Below are 21,498 nucleotides of genomic sequence, written 5' to 3' on the forward strand. Positions count from 1 at the left end.
AACAACTTCCGGGGCAGCCGCGCAAAAGGTTTTTCCCGGGAAACGTGGGTTATTCTTTTTCACCAATTGCGAGACTGAGAAAAACTGCAGCCGCAAAGCTTCGCCTGTCACTCTGCATGAATCTAGAATTCCAGTTTTGTCTCGTTGGTTCCATTTAATTGAAGGTAAAGTTCAAAGCAAAGGTAATCGAATTTTAAATATCTTCTGGCAGAGATAAGGTGCACATTCGGGAACCTACCTCTTGACTGTGATTACGGCGGGAGGTGGGAGCATGCATTTATGCAGTTCAGCCTTGCAAGCTTGGCATATTAAACAATCTTTCCTGTAGGAGCTGAGCGTATCCTGTAAGACTGAAGGGCATGATAAATATTGTGTTTTAGTTAGTGGTTGAAATTGAATTGTAGGTGTAGGTACTCACTGTCCCAGAGTAGCTGTGTGCAAGGGAGTAGCCAGGAAGTTAAAATACCCCCACTTTGCAATAATGCTTTGATGGCAGCAAGCAATTGAGCCCCTCCTGCACTGGAAGAGCCCCTTGTCTCTTACATCCAAGCAATCTATCCATTTAGCCTTTCACTGTTACATCGATCCCCTGATATACACGATTTAACCTTTACATTCTGTCATCCGTTTATTCCTTCATCCATCATTCAATCTTTCCATAGTTCACCCATCCACCCATCCTTCATACATCCATACATCCATCTATCTATCCATCTGTTCACTCTATTCATTAGCTCATCCATCCACTATGCCATCCGTTCACTCATCATTTTGGCCATTTATTCGTTAACGCTGCCATTCTTTCACCTGTCTTTCTACCATCCATTTACTCTGCCACCCTTTCACCTATCCATCCACCTGTGCATTCACTCACCCACTCATTCATTCATCACCCCTTTATTCTAGCATCCATTCACTCATCCTTTCACCCAGTCATTCAATCACCTAGTCATTCATCCACCCACTCATCCATCCACCCACTCATCCATCCTTCCTTCATTCAATATTCCTTCTATCTCTCCCTTTTCTATTTCCCCGTCTTTTGTTCTACCTTGCTATTCTATTGTGGCTTAATTCTTTTATAGCATTAATTATGACCTTTTGTCTGCTGAGTAGCAGCCAGAAGAGGCCCAAAAAGAACCCCACCCTTGCTGTTGCTGCTAACGTGGGGCTCCACAACGTCCCAGGCTGTGTGCTATTGAGAAGTGCAGGTACACTCTCATTAATTGTATTGGACGCCCACTGAGAAGTGCAGTACTCTCCCTTTTCAAATTAAAGTAGTGGAGGTCCTCAGTATACCTGCGAGTATCTGCCAATTTAAAGCATTGGTTATATTCCTGCCTTTCACAGCATCTTGTAGGGTGAGAGCTAATATCCATGCCCCTTGGCCCAGATGACATCACAGAATATTTGACAACAACCTCCTTGCCACCATAGCATTAAAGAAAGAGATATGCATTTGATGCTGTAACATCCCAGAATGTGACATCCCTTGCTCCTACAACACAATTCTAAAATATCACAATGTGTTAAGATAGTATTCAGAAGGAAATAAATGAAAAGTAGATCCTTTAAAACGCGTTGACCAATGCCTTCTTAAATCATCCCCAGGTGTATAAAATCACTTGAATAGGTCCACAAATGGCATGCCACGTTTGGCCCTTTCCTGCTTGCACCGACTATCCACCTCCATACTTCCTGTGAAACAAACCTGAGTATATTGCTAACTCAAGTGGATCAAAAGATACTAAAAATAGGGGGCGCAGCCTACCGTCGGACAAGATGGCCGCTTCCTAGAGAGGCTCCCGCCATCCATCTGTTAAATCCCCCATCGATCTGTTATATATCATCCACTCCACTGGTTAATGGACCCCTGATCGGTCCCCTACATGCTGCAGTGATCCCTTTGCTGTATTTATTTGTAAGCTGAGACATCTGGGGGTGCAGTGTGCAACTGGACCCGTACGGCGCAACGCTGCCCTGACTTCGAGTGGTGCCTGGCTGTGAGAGGAGCCGCTTACCGTTTGGAAGCATATGGTCGTCAGAGCTGCCTGGCTCCTGCAGTAGTTACCCCAAGGTGGAAGGGGGGGGGGGGGGGGGGGGGGTGACAGACGGCCTGCCTAAAGCCTGGACCTGTTAATGTGCCAGAGCAGCTGCCTTATGTGGGCCGTCGGGCACAGCGAGTGTCGCAGTTGAGCCGGGAAGGTTAGCTACTCGGAAAATAGGAGAGGCGACATTGTGACATGCATCCGCCCGACTGAGCCTCGCAGTAGTGCCGATCGTCGGGCTGATGGAGTGCCGGCCTGGGAGCAGCACTGTACCTTGGAGGCTGCTCTGGTGTGGTGGGGACAGCCTCCGCAGTGCGATAGACAAGGAGTATCGGCCCAACTGACATCAGCAGACAGTGACGGTTTGTGTACCCCCTACTGGGTGTTGGACTCCAGGGGGGGGGCATTTGTGGCTTGAGAGCACTGCAGATGCTGAGTCCCCCATTGCATGACTGGAGTGGATTGGAGACTGGGTCCCCCCCCTCCTGTCCGGTCAGCGACTGTATGCTGGTGAAAGTCCTGCTGATTCCTGCTCCCCTAGAGCGCCCACAGTGGAAGACAATTGAGTGGCCATAGTCACCCCTATTCCAGAGCCCGCTGTGGCCTAATTAATAACTTTTGAAAGCACCCAGCTGGAATTGAATTCATGATATTTTAGCTGACCTTGCGACAAGGTTCACTGACTCCAGCTGATTCCTAGACGTGCAGTGTCATTGTCAGATGACCTTGTGTTGTGAAAGCTGGTACAGCATTGGTGCAGGGTGGGGAGCTGGTGGTGTGTACACCAGAAAAACCAAGACTGTTTGGTGCATACTAGTTGCCCAAAGACAGACAGCAGTGAGTGTTGGTGTTTACCCCTCTGAATCTCCTTAATCAAACTCTAAAGGCCAGCCGCCACCCTAATGGTGGTCTCCACTGTGGAGGATGACAGGCGGAAGGGGAGCATGCACTGCCCATCAGACGAAACTGGATATATTGTCTCTCCCCAAGGAGATGGCAGTGATGAGCATGACTCAGGGAATGCAGGCCCCTGTGGACCAAACAACCCCTGAGAATGAGACTCTCTCACTTCATGGCAGCACTACAGGGGGTGTGTTCGACCCTGGAGACCAGTATTAACTCTGTCACTACGGAGGTCTTGCTAGTGAGAGTGGACCTCCGGAACATGGGCGGATAAGGGATGTGTTGCTCTACAGGGAGACACAAACGCCCTGAAGGCCCAAGTTAAGGATTTAAGCACCCATACCAAGACCCTAGTGCCTAGAGGTGCAGTTGGAAGACGCTGAGGGCTGTTTGCATTGCAATAATATTCGCAATATAGGCGTCCCGGAATGCTCTGAAGGGCCTGCGGTGGATTTATTTGTGGAAGATATCGTCGTGAAGATGTGACAGCAGCGTGGACTTTCCAAGTACTTTTCGGTGGAGCAATCTCGTAGAGTTCCTGGTACTCGGCCAAAGCCAGGGGCCTCTCCCTGACCGATAATAGCCTGCATCTTCAATTTTCGTGACGGAGATGTCATACTCCAGACAGCCGGCAGAGCTTAACCACTCCTCTATGAAAACACTTCTATCACCTTTTTCCTAGACTTCACGCTCAAAGTTTAAAGAATGCGCCGAAGTTTCATAGAAGTCAAAAGGGCCCTTGAGAGAATGTGAAATTAAGTGTTCAACGATTTCCCCGGCCAAGTTGCGTGTGGTGGCGTAAGATAAAACCTGATATTTTGAAAGTCCAGAAGATTCATGGGACTGGCTGGATGGTTGGAGAACAGTCGGGGGATCCTAGTCAAAATGGCACATCAAACAGCAGTATCACCGAACCAGCACCTCAGAGCCTCAGCACACAGAGGGCGACAGGCGAGAGAGGAGACTCCCAGCAGAATCTGGTTCCCTGAAAACCTTTACGCAGGTTTTGATATGTGCTGGCAGCTACATCTTTGCCCATCCTGCTCCATGCATGGAACAGCCTGGTGCTGAAATGATCTCTGGTAAGGAGGGCCGGAGCTGTCCATACTGGTATCTTCAAAGACTTTACTGGATCTGATAAGCAGTGGTAACATCTTTTCACCTTATTGTAAGGGGGTAGATGAAAGGAACTTTGGCGCTGGCTTCTGCATCCTGTAGTTAAATATGTTATTTTGGGGCGACATGCATGCTGAAAAGTTGAGGGGGTGGACCGTTTTAGTTCCACCAAGCAGAAAGCCCAGCTGACAGCTACACCCAGTCATTTGACCAAAAACAGGATTCTGGGAATGGAATGGCTAAGGCAAAAAAAGGCCAACATCCTAAAAGTGGCATTTTGAGAATTGTAATTTAAAATCCAACTTCACAAAAAGTAAAAATTTTAAATTGGGATTCCAGAGACAGCGAACATGAACTAGTTATCTCTTCCCATATGGAAATTACACCTATAAAATGTAAAAAAGCAACTCCAGTGTTCTTCGATGGGAGAGATAGGCTTTGCAGTTGTGAAAAATGAATTTAAGAGTTTTCACTACCAAGTCATGTAAAAGTACAAAGCAAACACAAGGAGATGATGGACAGAGCACTGACACTTTTCAGACACTCACCCTCAGTCACAGATCTGGGTTAAATTCATCATAGTTCTTTAGCTCACTTCGTAACCCCAGTTCAGACCCAGCTATATGCAAATCAGTCTTGACCCTGTGCCTCATGGGAACAGTCCAGCCCGAACTGCCAAGTCAAATCTTCCCTGGACTGGAAACGAGCATCCTGGGACCGGTTTTGGGGTAACTTAAAAGTACATCTCCTAATCATGCCCACTCTGAGAATATATAACTGCGGGAGGGATTGAAATCATTTGAAGCCCTACAAAGTGAATATGACCTGTATTCTAAACATTATGAATATATTTACAACTAAAACACGCCCTGCAAGTGGAACACTTGGACTGGGCCGCGATCCCGAGGCTACTACCCTGGCTACCCGGGTGTCTCAGATCTATCACAACATACTGAATAATAAGCCGGATACCCTGGGGAATCTACGGGCAGCCTCAGAGAGAGACGTGGGGCCTATGGAGGGTGTGGACTGGTAGGCGGCCTTACTGCACCCTGAGAAGTAGCTATTCAATCTAAACTGAGATTAATTTAATTGTAAATCCTTCATAGAATTTACTACAATAGAAGCCGACTGAATAGAATGGGCAGGACAAAACACTCGCAATGTTTGTGCCGAGGGGTGGGAAGGCGGTCCTTCTTGCATACTCTCTGGTATTACATTGGCATGGCCGAATATTGGACGGCTATTAGAGGAGCTAGAAGAGCTATTGCTATGTACTGTTATGTTAGGCTATCCAAGCACTTACTGGGCATGCAAAAACTGGCCCCGAAAAGACACCAGATCACAGGCATGGGCTTGTGCATTGAGGCAGAAAGGGCGGCTTATATTGCCAGAGGATGCCCCCAAAAGTTCAATAAGATTTGGGGAGGATGTAGAACTCTCTATGGACTTGGTTAAGGATTGAATGTTGACCAATCGTGAGGTATAGATGAACTGGACGATTGAGAAAGAACTGATTGGACTGTCGAGAGAGCCACAGGGTAGGGGACTAGTGACCGGATGGGAAAGGGAGAAAGCCATGGTGGGTTCTAACCCAAGGTAGGGAGAAGAGTGGAAGGGTGGGGAATGGGAGCACTGATAAACTGGATGTTATTGCTTCCATCACGATTCTATTGCAATTGTCGACTGTGTGTGTACATGTTACAACCAACAATAAAACTAGTAAAAAAAAAAAAAAAGAGAGAGAATCTATAAAGGTGTGTAAAAAAAGGCCACACTGGAAGCAATAATGGACGCTTCTGCTGTCAGCTAGCCCCATTTGTACTAAGAGACTATGAGGAGGTCTGTCACTGTAAAGATGGTCTCATCCACAATGTAAGCGGCTCCTGAAACCCAGCAAGACCACTGTGTTATATATCTGCTTCCGTCTGATGCCACCTCTCAATTTGGAGTATTGGGTTTGCTCTAAGTTACTAGTAAATAGTGGGGATTAGCTCATCCATGGGTTTATCATTCTGGATCTACCCAGATTTATAATTAGATCCTTCACTTATGGGATGTTCAGGTGCTTAATTGGAATCGTGTCCGATGTAGCCCTGTGTGTGTCGGCCCCGCAGCCACATCAAATGCCGAAAAGACCTTTGAATCTTAGTGGGCATTTTTTTACAGTGCTGAGAAAGACCGAGTTAAGGGAGTATTAAAGTAAAAACACTGTACATTTGCCTAGATGTAGGGCATGAACAAATGAGGATATCTAACCCAATATGTGTCCCTGGGCGGGAGAACCAAGCAGGGGTGTTCTCTTTCACCCTGATTCCTTTCCTTGGACACAGAGCCTTTAGAATCTTATAACCAAATATGGCACAGGGTCACAATTTGGTTAGACGCAGTGCACTTCTCTATATGTCAATACACAATTACCTCCTACCAATGCGTTCTATTATAGAGAATAAGGGGTATAATTCCTATGAGAATAAATTAATACAGCTTGTAGTTTGTTGCACAAAATCTTCCCTGGACTGCATTGTGGAACCCTAATCTAGCACAAAGTTGAAATGGTGGCCATTTGTTCTGGATTCAAGTGAGAAGGGACAAAAACAGGCCTATAGAAGGGGATGTACACATTGGCTTTTAAGGCCAATGCACCCACAGTTGAATATTTGATATTTTCTTTAAATAATATTGCTACGTTATTTAAAGCAGTAATGATTTTTAAAATATTTTTGAAATACTTTTATGAATTAACATATTTTAAGATTTCCTGTATTTGCCTCAGTTGTGTTTGTTGATTTTAACCTAGATAATTGAACTGAGCTAACCTGACAACCGGATCAGGCTGCCAATAACCCCAGTAAGCCTTCCTACTCTTAATAACATAAACTTACTAAACAGTTTATACATCTTCAAGGATGTCTCTGGTGTTTCCCACATCCCATCAAAATGTTTTAATACAGTCTTTCTTTAAATTCTTTATTTCGGCATGAATGCCATAAAAGAACAATGCATACTTTACATTACATTTCATTTGGTTAAAACATATCATTACATAAGAACATTAGTTAAAAAGGAAAGCAAAAATACAACCAAGTTGGGAGATAATTGAAGCGGAAACAATGCATTCACAAGTCAGAGAGTGGACCATCTTATTGATTTACAGCAATCAGTTCTATTACAATCGATGCCCCAATTTTTTCCTTAGGTAAAAAATAGAGAGTAAGAATCTACTAACACTAAATACTATTTGTTGAGATGTATTAGTTGTTAGGATTCTCAGAGCCTGTGAACATGACCTCAAGCCTAAAAGAAGGCAAATGGGTTTGATCCATCTTTTTCTTGCCTGAGTGTAACGAGGGCAGAAAAGGAGGATATGTTGCTTTTTTTCAATCTGGTTGTGATTACACATAGGGCAATTTTCGTCCATTATCGAGGTTCCTACATCACGGTTCCTAGCCCAGCGAGCCAGGGTAGTTTTTATTAATAAGTTTCCATATCGAAACTTTAGGAATAAAGTTTTGGCAATCGGGGGCTCTATTTCGTCCATAAAAGTCTCATACAAAGGTTCATCCTTAAAGTTTAGGAACTTTGAAACTAAGGTCCCGCTAGTTCTATTGCTAACAGTCCTGTTTAATATAAAGCTCCAAAAGGCCCTTTTTAGGATTAATTTGGGATTGACGGGTAATTGCTCAGGGTTCTCCCAGAAATGTTTCAGCCCTATATTACTCAACCAGGTCTTGATATGCCTTAGCCATGGGATGTCAACCTGACTATCAAGTATCATAACTTCTTTTAGCCCGTCTCTGTAATCTTGAAGTTCAGGGACATGCCATAGTCTAACCCACAGCATCAAGGGTCGAATCAAAACTTGATGGTCGGTTCTTTTGAAGTTTAGGTCAAGTTCCAAGGGCACTAGTGGAGTGCCTCTCGGAACCCTTGCCAAACTTCGCATAAAGTTGTTATCTAGGACACTAAAAGTTTCCTTTGAGCCGGGACCCCATATTTCTGCCCCATAAAGGACTGATGATTGGACCTTAGATTTAAATAATTCCATCACTGGGGAAACTGCTTTACTTGTACTTAGACTTTGCTCCCTAAGAATTGGTTTAGCATTCTGGGCAAAGATTAATTTACTTTTATCCATTTGGGCTTTCCAGGTAAAGTTTGAATCCAGGGTCACCCCCAGATATAAAAAGTGGGGGACTGATTCCAACTTTTCACCATTTAATGTTAAACAGCCCTTATCTGGTTTTATGGGATTTAGAGCCATGTATTTGGTCTTCTTCACGTTGATTTCCAACCCCTTTTGGCTACAGTATTCATTAAAGGTATCTATTAATGTCTGCAAGCCATTTTTCGTTTGGGAAATCAAAATGGTATCATCAGCAAATAGTAGCGATGTCACCTTCTCACCGTTTAATTTAGGAGAATCGTTTTTGCATCTCTCTAAAAATGAGGGAATGTCATTTACAAATAGAGAGAATAGCGTGGGAGCCAGGACACAGCCCTGGCGGACTCCACGCTCAATGGGTATCTTCTGAGTTAGTTCCCCATTTGGGCCCCATCTGATTCTCGCAAAATTCCCTGCATGCAACTCCTTAATCTGAGTGACAAGATTGTTTGGCATGCCTGCTGCACTCAATGTTTTCCATAGGAGATTTCGAGGCACCAGATCGAATGCTGCCCTTAGATCGACAAAGGCAACATATAAATGGCACCTTTTAATCACCACGTACTTCCAATAGAGGCATCAGAATCTGAAAATCTGATCTATTGTGCTGACTTTGGATCTAAATCCAGCTTGGAATTTAGTCAAGATTGCGTTTTCATCTAGCCAATTGCTCACGCGTAATAAGATATGTCGTGAGTAAATTTTCTGTAAGATGTCCATTAAACTTATTGGCCGATAGTTACAAGGGTCCATCCTATCTCCCTTTTTAAAAATTAAAACAATTTCCGCTCCCTTCCAACTCTCAGGAAATTCTAAGGTGCAAGAGAATATATTGCACAAGAAATTAATGTAGGGTGCCCATACTCCTAAGTCGTGCTTGTATAAGTCCCCCAGGATCTTGTCCAAGCCTGGAGCTTTTCCTGACTTAATTTGAGTTATTGCCAGCTCTGTTTCGCCTAAGGTAAAGACCAGCTGGTCTACCGGAGATTCGTTATTTGCCACATCCATATCCCTATTTGGGTCATCGTATTTTTTATATAGATTAGTAAAATGGGTGACCCAAGTTTGTTCGTCCAAGAAAACGTCCTTGGCCACCCTACCTACATGATTCCCGTTTGCGACCAGCCTCCAGAAAGCCACATTATCACGCGATCTGGCGGCTAGCAACAAGTCGGCCCATTTGTTTTCCTCCCATGCCATCTTTGAGGCCCTTTGAACAGATTTATATTTAATCCTTGCTTGTTTTACGTCTGATGGAAATTTGGCCTTGATTGCAATTAATAGTTCCCTCTTTGACTCTCTGCAGGATCTGTCATACCATGGTTTACCATGGGATAGATTCTGAATCTTCTGTTGGTTTTTTTTGGGCATTTTAGTGACTAGTAATTGTAATTCATCAAAGAATTTCTGATGTATAGGCAGGAATGCAGTTTTTATTACGTCCTCACCCATTGCCGCTAAATAAGGTCCAAAAGTCCCAGCCAGAAGTGAATATATTTCACTAAGGATGTCACTATGGTCCAGTATGAGTGGCCATTTAAGAGATCTTCTGTTATTACTAATATGAATCTCTGGATTATTAGCGCCACTTCCCTCAATAGTACATTGCTCGACCATATTATTAAAAAGTAGGACATCTAACGTCAAAGTTAGGGGAAAGTGATCACTTTCATACCGTTCCATTACTTCAAAGTCCAGGAGGTTTGGCCAAATAGGGATCGAAGCAATAACAAAATCTAAGTTGCTTTTGTAGTTATTCCTGGTGAATGTTGGTTTCTTAGAGCTATCGGACGGTAACCTTCCATTACAAGCCCTAAGAGAGTATTCTGTACATAAACTGATCAGTTGGAGACCCAAAGTTGAGCATTTAACCGGTTTAACATTCTCCAGAATAGGGATTTTGTTTGCCTGGTCTTCCTCATCAAAGATTTCGCTAAGACCCAAAACTGGCTCAAAATTACAGTTTAAATCGCCAGCCAGGATAACGAGATCATGCCCGGAGTCCAATCTACTCAAGAAGCAATCTAATTTTGCAATAGTTGGCGATTCTCCAGAGGAGGGTAAGGGCCTATTATAGACGTTTACAAGGAATAGATTCATCCCGTTGCATACTGTAGCTTTTAAAGCCAAAATATCTACAGAGTTTGTGGGTATCTCCTCGATTTTTAACTTTAAATTTGTTTTCACCCATATCAGAAGTCCCCCTGACGCCCTTCCACTTCTAGAGGGTGTTGCGGCAATTCCATATGTCTTATAGCCCACCCTATGAGGCGTCTCCACTGCCCAGGTTTCCTGGAGGAAACAGAAGTCGAAACCCACCCTATGAGGCGTCTCCACTGCCCAGGTTTCCTGGAGGAAACAGAAGTCGAAAGACTCTATAAAATTTGCCCAATCTGGATCCCTCAGATTTTTTACAACTCCAGCTATATTCCAGCAAACCATTTTTATCGACTTCTTAGGGTTTGGTGGCCTCTCAACAACAGCCCTTGGCATCTCTTCGTGGGTAATGGGAAGTACAGATTGAATTACCAAGGGCGGTACTTCTACGGTTGAGATGTTACTTAGAATAGTTGTGGGTAATACCTGCTCTTCCAAAACTTTTACATCATGAATTACATTCATATTATGAAGTACAGTTTTACCCAAGCAGGGCGGCACAGTATTAGGCAGTACATCAGACTTATTTGCAATGCCCGCATCACCAAAAAACATTGTATCTATCCCCTCATCCCCCCGGAACGAATGGCATCAATCACAATCGTCTAAACCGCTAAAGATGTCAAACCTATTGAAAGTTTCTAAGGGGGTGAAGGGTTTTAGGTGATCCATCCTTCCATTCTGGGGATTGTGTCTTTTGGGCATTACATAATTCCATACCATAGAGTCTGAGGCTTCCACAGGGTAAGGTGCGTAACGCATATTGTTTGCATTCAGTGATGAAGAGGGATACGGAACATATTGGTTACTCCCAGAGTTCTGTACACTAAGATGATTACTTGGCTGGGGTTGAAGTGTATGTTGTAAGGGATAGTACTGGGGCGGGTGATGCTGGGATGGAAACACCACTGACCTAGGGTAGAAATAAGTTAGGGGTTTAGGGATTATTGAATTATTGGAGCTTCCTATCTGCCAGTTCAGTATGAATTGGACAGCATTAGGGTCTCTAAAATTCACAACCACTACGTCACCTTCAATATCTTTGGGTCTGCCCCCTAACCATTGGAGACGACGGACATGGGTAATTTCGCCGTTAATGTGATTTGCAATTGGCCTGTAAATACTCAGCCAATGCATAATTTTATTTTTTAGTTGGGCAAAACCCTCCCTCTTATTGTGACCAAGCACAGGCACCCCTGTTAGAATTACCACGTAGGGTACGGCCTCTGGTGGAAGTTCAGGCAAGGGAGTCCTTCTAGGCTTCCCCCAGGTATGTCTGTTTTCCCCCACCTCCCTCGTCGGTTTCCCCAGAAGTGTATTAGAAGTGTTGCCATTGGTTTTATTTATAACATTTATAGATGGTTGGTCAACAATTTTTTGTTGTGGAGATTTAGGAGGTGGATGGTGTTGAACAGACGCTATCACCGTATTCCCCATAGGTTTTGCGGTCGATGCAGTTGTAGGGGGAATTGGTATATGATTTAGCATAGGTTTGGGCACTTGAGTGGAGGTTGGTGTGTTTTTTAATATAGTATTTGGGGTTTTATTACCTGCTTTATTTCGACCAAGGTCGATTACGACGTCCTTACTACCCAATGCATGCTCGATCTTACACAGCCTACATTCCACTTCCATCAACCTCTCCAAAATACTTGCAGAGTAAGATTTAATTAAACTGTCTATATCAAGTAATGTCACAGAGCCCTTGAACTCAATTGGTACGTTCACAACCCCGCTGGTGTCCATACTTTCCTCCTTGTCTGTCAGCAAATTCGGCTGGGCTGAGGGTGAAGGTGGTGTAGGGATCCCCTCGGATTCTACTTGTGGAATACAAGATACCTTCATAGCATTAATTGTCTTTTTACCAAAGTCACGACAGCTCAACTTCGGTTGTAACGGGTCCCTCCTTTTCCGCTGTTTTTTGATAGGTGGTGGACCATAAGTTTGTTTGAGAGGGCATCTGTTTTGTAGCCCTGTTACGGGGTATTATCACTGGCGGCAGAGCATCTCCCTTTAATATACATGGACTATTTGCTTGAAAGATAGAGGATGACCCATTCACATCTGGCTTAATTGTCATGTTAGGTGTGAGTGCAACCACATTTACTTCCAAGGGCTGATTGTCTGGCAAATTAATCGACTCGCTGGATGTCATTTCAGTAACAATGTCGATCAGCCCAGTAACGGGAGATAATGGTAATAGGACTGACCCATTTTTCATACTTTCCACGGAGCGGCGTCGGTCCGCTCGCTTCTCCGCCAAAGTGATCTCCCTTGCAATGTCAGGGGATAATTTCGAAAAGTATTTGTCCAAGGTACCATTCAACAGCACACCCTGTTTGTCAGACATAGGCAGATCTATATTTGAAATAGACATTTGCAAAGGGATGGCGAGGCAAGTATTCAAGACAGTAGAGCAATCAGTACCTGTAGGGCAAGGGGATATGCCTGGTCCGGCCTCCTCGGTTCTCGGAGGGTCTCAGAGGGTCCGCCCTTAGTCCGGGCTTTGTCCCGGGATAGGTCCCGCACACGCGTCCCGCTAACGCGTTATAGCTCCTGGACTTATACGGGACGTTACGTAGGGGGCGGAGACACGGGAAGAGGCGGCAGGTGTGCTAGATGCTTTGCGCACAACCTGCTGGGCCTCGCAGTCCCGTCCTCCTGTGACAGGCGCTCTCTCCCCCAACGTGGCTTCTGTACCGGGGCTCCAAACAGGCGACAAAACACAGCGTCCAACTCCTAATGCGAGCGGCACAGTCAAATGCAGGTTGATCAAGCTCATTTAGGTTGTTTTTATCAGGGAAGCACTGGTGTGACCTTACAGTGCGTGGTAGTGGAGTTACTGCTTGAAATGTATCACTGGAGTTTGAGTACTCAGTAGCATTTTTTATGTTTGGACACTGTCAAGTAAAGTAAAAAAAACTTTATTTGGTTATTCCTAACCATAAAGTGCATTTCATTAATTTTAAAATGTAAATTTTTTCACTGTATACATTTTCACTTTCCAAAAGTTAAAAAAAAGATTTGTTTTGTCCTTAGCCTAAAATACTTTTCATTAGATTTACATTAGCATTCTTGCCTTACATAAAATCACTCATCCCCAGTGTACTAAATAATTCACTACAGTTCATTAGAATTCATAAAAACATGTATCCATTGACACTAATGTACAGGTTATCTGCCAGGATGATAGTCCTGGACAACATGGAGATGTCCTCTCCATTGTGCTTTGATCTGGTGCCTTGGAAATTTCAAAGCAGGAGCTCACACTTGATTGTAGACTCCACAAAAATCAATATCAAAAGATAAATGATTGTATAGTGTGCAGAATGCCAATTGCAAAATTGAGAGCTCCAAAACTATTAAAAATAGTTTAATAGCTCAGAATATAAAATATAAAATCCAACAAAAAATTGAAGTCAAGGCTATGATAAGATCATGATTAAAGTAGTCATGATGTTGCAAGGAATTTTTTCCAGGAAACACTGTCACAGAATTAACCTGCTTCCCTCCCTTTTATTACCCTCTCTTCCAAGCAATATTTATTTTACCTGGTTTTTAATCTATTGCCAGCTCTAGCTGTGGAGGTTTCTGAGTATCTAACCTTTGTCCTGTAGCACAGTCTAAATTTCAGCCAATATTCCCTGGCTTTTTATTTCCTATATAGGCAGAGTAAAAATGCAGTCCACGTCTTTAGTTTTTTTATAAGGCAACTGACAAAGGCTGGACAACCTTTGTATTTAGGCAGAGTAAATATTTCTTAACATGTTTTTCTACCCAGTAAGTGGAATTGACAGATGAACCCAGAATTTCAGCATCAGTTTTACCTTGTTTGTTACCCTTTCCTACGTTAAAATAAACAATCCGCTATGACTTTGCAGCTAATACAACAGCCAACTATGAAGCCAGTGTGACATATCACACTGCATAGTCTACTTCATGATTTAAAAATTGATCATGGATGTTCAGACTGTGTGGCTATGGCGGTATTACACTAACAGCGTCCCACTGCGTCTCCTTTGGGTTGATGGGCCAACAAGAGTTTGATATCTTGAGTGAAAGACTTGTATAGAAGGACGTAATGTTACCCAGGGGATTCGTTTAGGAGGGAATGCAGAAACTGTCCCCGAGTGGCAGTTTGGTGGTTTCCCATCAGAACATACTTCGGTGAATAGATTGGTTCCCTTTCCCACCAGTAGGAAATACAAATAAACAATAGCCGTACACAGCCAATCCAGAAGAGAGTAGATGACACGGTTCAAGAGAAGACTTGGGAATAGCAGGAGAACATCAACAGCGACCAGGAAGACGTAACATAACACTTCCGGTCCACATAAGCAAGTGTCAAAGTTTGATAAAGTCAAGATAATAGGTACTTAAAGGGTTATTGTAAGGCTGTATATTTTCTTGGCAGCTAGATGGGCAATTTATAAAGAAGAATCACATTGTGGTTGTTGCTGTGGACCAGGCAAGTCATTTCTTATGCCTCACGTCTTCAGGGTAAACTCTATAAGGAAATCTTTAAGTGTTAAAGAAACTACTTGCCCACCAGCCTTTTCAGTTTTGTATTGTAGAAAGTTTTGTTACCCCAAATTCTTCTGAAGAAGCGTAACCTCAGTGCACTAGAGCACAGAATTAACATATGTTTAATGAGTTGGAGAACATAACCATTCCAAACACCTCTGTTTTGGCCTGTTGAATCTCTCACTGATCTTCCTGATTTTGCACTTTTCAGACACAGACCTTGCACAGTATTGTGACCTCTCAGCGTCACGCGCTGTTCTTTGCCTCACGGACAAAAGTCGATAACCAGTTCACTTACCTCCAGTCACAAACCTCTCACAAGTAGAAAACTCTGTCCACTGCTCTTGGTCTCATAGTGAATGGCTTTTACATTACTAATGGCCTCTCCCGCGCTCCTCGTAATTCTTTCCGTTAGCCTTTCTGTCACAGGCATCTACCATGCTGAACCTTTCCACAAATAGAGGTATTGCCTTTGGATTACAGAATGTGGTCAGGTTGATAAGCAAGGATTGTGGGGTAAGAGTTCTGAATTCATAGAAAGCAAATAATGCACTGATCACATTTTCTTCTGTTGATAAGTTTTCACTTTTGACTTATTTGCGTATCAGTATTACTTAATTCTAGCATCTGGTGGCCTGGCACCCTACTGTCATGACCCCAGATATTTGTTGTACCCAGAATGGATAGGAAGCAGCTGATTGTCAATGTACAAGATAATATGTAACCTTTGAAAAAATGTTTTTTTCTTAACTGTTTTTAGAAGGATGAGCATATTTACCTCTAAGCTGTTTACACTGGTGCTGGTGGTGCAGCCCAAGCAGGTTCTGTTGGGCATGAAGAAACGTGGATTTGGTGTAGGACGATGGAATGGCTTTGGTGGGAAGGTTCAAAAAGGGGAGACCATTGAAGAAGCGGCAAAGAGGTAACTATTAGGGTCACTTCTGTTTGGAAAAGTAGCGCTGTTTGCAGAATTAATCATGCCATCTTTGAAGATTACACTGCTGTTTTGTGTGAAAGTTAAGCTGGGAGCAACTTTGAAAGGCTCTTTAAAATGTCACATGTACAGTTCTAGAAATAATTACTTTTATATTATGCTAATTTTGAATGCTTCCTCTTCGAGCTTTGCTTTCATCGTGTTGGCTTGACCCTGAAAGTGAACAGCCCTCTTGCCAGATGGGTATGCTTAAAAAAAGGGGCTTTATGTTTTCGTCATAGTTATACTGTTATTTGATCTTTTTTTCAGTACTCTCTACGGAGAATTATGCTTAGATACATATGAGATTAATTTGGGTACAGAAATCACGTATTTCTAAGCTTTTATGACCAAAATCAGTTCAGCAGACTCGCTAGTACAGTGATTTTTGATGACGAAAGATTGTAAATATGAGATTTTGTTAGCCAAATTAAGTTGCTGTTTTATCACAGTCTCGGGGTAGCTAATATTTATCTTACGCTTGCCTACCATGTTTCTTGCAACATTAACTGAAATTATAGTGTTTTCCCCCTTTTATGAAGGAGGGTGTGGTTCCTTAATAGAGTGATGGCTGCTAATTGGTATGTCCTGCCAGTGACTGCTTTCGTCTGTGTGCTATTGTGGTATTTTAATTTTCAGTGAAATGTTTATATTTTTTTAAACAGATTCTAGATGTCAATCACTGGAAGTGCAAAATCAAACCAAAGGGATGTTAGTGGAGACCTTAAAGTGTTTGTCCATCTAGTTGTGTCTCCAATATCTCTTGTTGGCTAATTATTGACCGCTTAGAGGTGCCACAAAAATGATCCCTTTAACCAAAAGGATTTGTGAAGGTCTCCATTTCTGATCAGGAATAAAGTGTCCTAAAGGGCAAATTCTCAAAACTGCATCAATCACCCTACCTAAAATTGCGGTAACATTAAGAAGTGTCCATAAATGGATTATTCCTATTTTGAGAATGCAACCATGCCAATGATGGTTTGTCCCATTTGAACTGACATCAAGTAAGAAAAAACAGAATTGTACATTTGGTCCATGAAAAACTAAATCAGCCTTTTATTGTCATTTTGTTTGCTGTACATGGCCATGTCATTGATTAGACTTTTGACTCTCCTGTCTCTAGAGGTCCCTGGTGCACATTTAAGCAACTTCAACCAACTTATAAATAATTACTGTCTGCTTTTTCAGACACCAGTAAAGAAGGGGGGATGTTAATAAGGGGTGTTCATTTTCGTTAGTTTAGGAGCTTTCTACCGAAGGAATTGGAAAAAAAGGCCACAACGAGAAAACATAGTTAGATCTTAAATCCTGATAATAAATCCCTTATTAGTGTTCCAACCTTAATGTGCTCACAGCAGGCTTGCTCCAAACATTACTTTTTTGCAGAACGTTTAGGGATTTCTGACCACTCCATTCCCAACTGGTAAACATCCATAGGTTCAGAATGCATGGTACCACCTCGTCTCAACAAAATTCAGAGAACCATAAAAATGTCAAAGGCATCAATAACGTTTTTTTTTATCCACCACTGATAAACAGCCTTTTTATACTTTACCTAGGACTCTAAAGCGCTTCTTCATCTCTAGCCTATCATCAAAAGTAATGTCTTTGGGCAAATGATTAATGTAAGCAGGAAATCTGGACTTCCGTCTGGGTGGATGATGTGATGGGAGCAATCTTGTGGATACACGGACTTGTCCATGTTCTCCATTTTATTGCTATTGTATACTTGATAACTAATGGCAGCGTGTCAACTGAGTGTTCTCCCCTCTGTACTGTGGAATTCTGTTTCAGTTTAGATCACCAGTTACTTGTTCCTGAAAACATGTGCCTGGAAGCTTGTTCATGGTTGTTTAGTAAAATTGACTACTAGCGACAGAGCTTTGAGCATTCCCCCTCTGTACTAGGTTTGCTTTGAGTCTCGTGGAAAAACAATGTTCTCACTTTAGTTGTCTGCTTGCAGGGAACTGTTGGAGGAGAGTGGCCTGACAGTGGATGAGCTACACAAGATTGGAAACATCAAGTTTGAATTTGTCGGCAGCACTGAGCTGATGGATGTCCACATTTTTCGAGCAGACAATTATTCTGGCGAACCGACAGAAAGTGAAGGTACAGTGTGTTGATCATAGAATACTAGAAATTCACAGTGGAAAGCTTATTGAAATCATTGTTTTGGACATTTAGGAAGCATAAATACTTCATGATTGATCTGGGTTGTAAGTTCAAGGGTTAGGTTGTTATCAGTGACCCATGATCACAAAATGTGTTTGTGCCAGTTTCTGTGCTGTTGTTTTAATTCTGCATTACGAGGAGGGCTGCAGCAATTTGTGCGGCCCTTTCATTCAAAATTATTTCATGGACTCAAAGTTAGCACACAGTAGATAATAGTCATTCTGCATTTTCATGCAGCTGCAACGCCATTCAAATGAAGACATTCTTTTGTCTCAGAGTATACCTTTATACTGTTGAAGGAGGTGAAGTGGCAAAAGGGTAATTCAGTATGCCCCTCTGGTCGCCTGTGAAAAGTGCAAAGGAGTATTCTGTGGACATTCTCCTTCGTCACTTCCTCCCCAACCCTTGTTTTGTACACAGTATTACTGCATCCATGCTAATGATAGAACACATGGCACCAGTTTGCACTTGAGCACACACAAACTTGTACCACGTGCACCTTGCATTTTTGTTTGGGATATTTAATTATATAAATAAATAATACAAGTAGTCCATTTTGAAGCAATAGCGAATATAAACAGGATAAAACAGTAATTACGATATTTTTCTCCTGCTGAAGATAACAACTGAAAAACAAGACACCCATTATCATTGAAATCTGATTAGTTTGCATAAAAAAGAATTAAGAAAAAAGGGAAAAGGAGGTTAATGTCCTTATGATACTTTGTGTGATTATACAACAAAGCTAATAAATAACAAATAGGTTTTCCTAATCGATGCAATTCAAGGCCAATAAAGTATTTTCTCAACAATTAGCTTGAATAATGCTTTGCCCAATATACTTGAAGGATCATAAGCAACGAACAGTAAATATCCATCAGTCAAAAGGGTTTACACCTTGCTGTTCTATTTCAAATTCTTCATTATTATTATTATACCGGGCTTCGGGATAGATAATATATTTATGGAGGCCATAACATAGCTGTTTTACTTGCTAATTGGAGGAGAACATGTTTAATCTGTTTATGTTATGATTAAAACAAATACTGTTTCAGAAATGTAATAATGGACTCTTTTGCTTTATCTTTCCAGTTTATAGTTATTTGTTGAACAGTCACATCAAGTAATATAACAACGATATTACCTTTTGATGGAAGGATTTTTCAGTATTGAATCAGACTTCCAAAAAGGATATTCCTGAATGAAGGGGTGAACATAAGAATTCAGAATAGCATTGATTATTCTCCAAAAGTGAACCCAAAATAGATTTTCTAAAGAGCATTACAAATCATGGGGGTCTAGGCTTCAAATATGAGTAGAACAAAGCCAGTATTGTTCAGATATGGAGATATTCATTTTATGAAGGCTTCGTGCAGTATAAACTCTTCATTTTTATAGTGGTTGTGTGATGTTAGCAGCTCAGGAAGTAGATGTGTTTCCAAATATTTTTACTAATGTTGAAGCAACATACCACTAAATCTTTTTCCCATTCTAACTGGATTTTTGTTATCCCTATTAATATTCATTGTATTGAGGAAACTTAAATATTAGAAAGCATTGGGTGTATAGCTGATTACCAGATTAATAATACTGTTAATATGTACACAAGACCAACAACAATTCCCCAACCATTTTTTACTCCATTATATGGTCTAGAAAAAAAATGGGAATTAAATATGTATCCTGCGGGTAGCAAAAAATATATAAACTATTGCTTTCAAATAAATGTGCCCAGGATATGCCATTGTGAATCTGTTTTCTCCTTTTTCAGACTATCACTATGTTATTAATTTTAATACATTTGTTATATCACGGGGGAGAGCAGATAAAACCATCTCCGTTTTTAGAAAAATGCAAAACATCTGATAAGGGAAGATTACACATGTTCTCCAAAATCGAGAGATAAAAAGAAGTTAGTCTCTGTGATAAGCAAAATAATACATTACAAGAAAATGGGAAAATAATATATATTTTTTTTACATACGAGCCCAGTTTGGGATTTTATAGCGGAAAGTGATCTTAAACCGTTCCAAGCTTGTCTAAGACAAGCAGCTGTATAATAGCGGGAGAAGTTAGGGAACCATATTCCACCCTCTTCTTTAGATGCACTCAATCTGTACAAAGAACTGTGCACCTTTGTATTATTCTGAAGAAAATTATACAATATTCGATCTATATATTTGAAAAATAATTTCGGTAAATTAACTCGCAGCATTTGAACAGAGTAAAGGATTGCTGGGGCAAGTACCATCTTTACGGAATGTAAGAGACCTCCATAGGACAGATTAAGAGGAGTCCTATTCTTAAAGAATGAACCATTTCTTTGACGTATGCAAAACTGAATCAGATAGTGTCTATAGCAGTGCTGAAAAACCACACTCCTAAATATTTAATGTTTTTACTATTCTCAGTTAAATTATCTGTCGTCCCTCGGGGAACACCAGGAATTACAATCTTATTCACTTGTATAATTCAATATATTAATAATCTACAAAAACAATGTTGTCTGAAAATACAGAATACTTTATTTCATGGGATTCAAATCCTATAATGTGTGTCTTAAATTTTAGCTGAGAAAGATTCTAAGGAAAGAATGATGCCTGCTCTCCCCTTCTTTCTCTCTTTCTCACACACTCTTTCTGCTCCTCTGTCTGGAATTCATTCACCACTTCCAGCACCAACTACCTAGCGCTCTCTTTTCCTTTCTATTATTTGCAGCCCTCACCCCTATCTATTCACCTTGTACATAATTTCACTACACAATTCCAATGCACACCACACAATTCCAATTAAACCCTCATAATTCCACTTCAAACCAAAACACATAGGTAAAAGACATTGTCATTTACAACACCAATAGTTCTTACTCTTCCAAATGCGAGATCTATTCGATTGCAAATGCTTGTATAATATAGTTTAAACTTTTAGAAAGTTAAGTCCAATGCCATGCTAATATAGGCCATTTTCCATAAAACTTCTAACGAACAATTGCTTTCTCAGCATATAAAGCACAAGCTGCATAGGAGACTTCAAGTGATGGAGCTTTGCCAGTGATATATAAAAAACTACTCTTGCATTGATGACAATCTCCCTTTAACAAATGAAAATTGTTAATTTTGACCTAAGTGAAGTATGAAAAATTCCAGTCCTAGAGCTAGAATCTTTGCAGAGATTTAACAGTAATCTAATTTTCCAATAAAGACGGATCAAGTGATTCATAATAATTTCTGGGAATATCTTTGAAACAAATAGTATTGTATTCAAGTACAGAAGCAACTGTTATTTCAACCAATTGCCAGTTTCAGAATGAGCAACTTTTACATTGTCATTGTCATCAAGAATGGATTTAATAAATGACCTTTCTTTATTTTTAAGTAGTAGGCTAAAAGTTAGCCCATTGCATTTCTTCCTCCAAAGCAGTTGGCTTTTGCTTTGTGTAA

The 21,498-nt window shown here is 41.5% G+C and overlaps 1 protein-coding gene across 2 annotated transcripts in view; it reads left to right on the forward strand.

Moving 5' to 3' along the window:
- The first annotated feature begins 3 nt into the window (after positions 1–3).
- NUDT1 (nudix hydrolase 1) overlaps positions 4–21,498 on the forward strand; it is an 86,362-nt gene continuing 64,867 nt past the window's right edge. The window contains exons 1-3 of one of the 2 annotated variants that reach the window (XM_078664977.1): positions 4–164; positions 15,674–15,835; positions 17,850–17,995. In XM_078664977.1, the coding sequence (XP_078521103.1) occupies positions 15,678–15,835; positions 17,850–17,995 (304 nt within the window). In that variant the 5' untranslated portion in view covers positions 4–164; positions 15,674–15,677. Of the gene's footprint in view, positions 183–15,673; positions 15,836–17,849; positions 17,996–21,498 lie in introns of both variants that reach the window. The other variant, XM_078664976.1, reaches the window with a different exon arrangement.

The sequence above is a fragment of the Lissotriton helveticus genome, chromosome 10 (genome assembly GCF_964261635.1).
Source record: "Lissotriton helveticus chromosome 10, aLisHel1.1, whole genome shotgun sequence".
Taxonomy (NCBI): domain Eukaryota; kingdom Metazoa; phylum Chordata; class Amphibia; order Caudata; family Salamandridae; genus Lissotriton; species Lissotriton helveticus.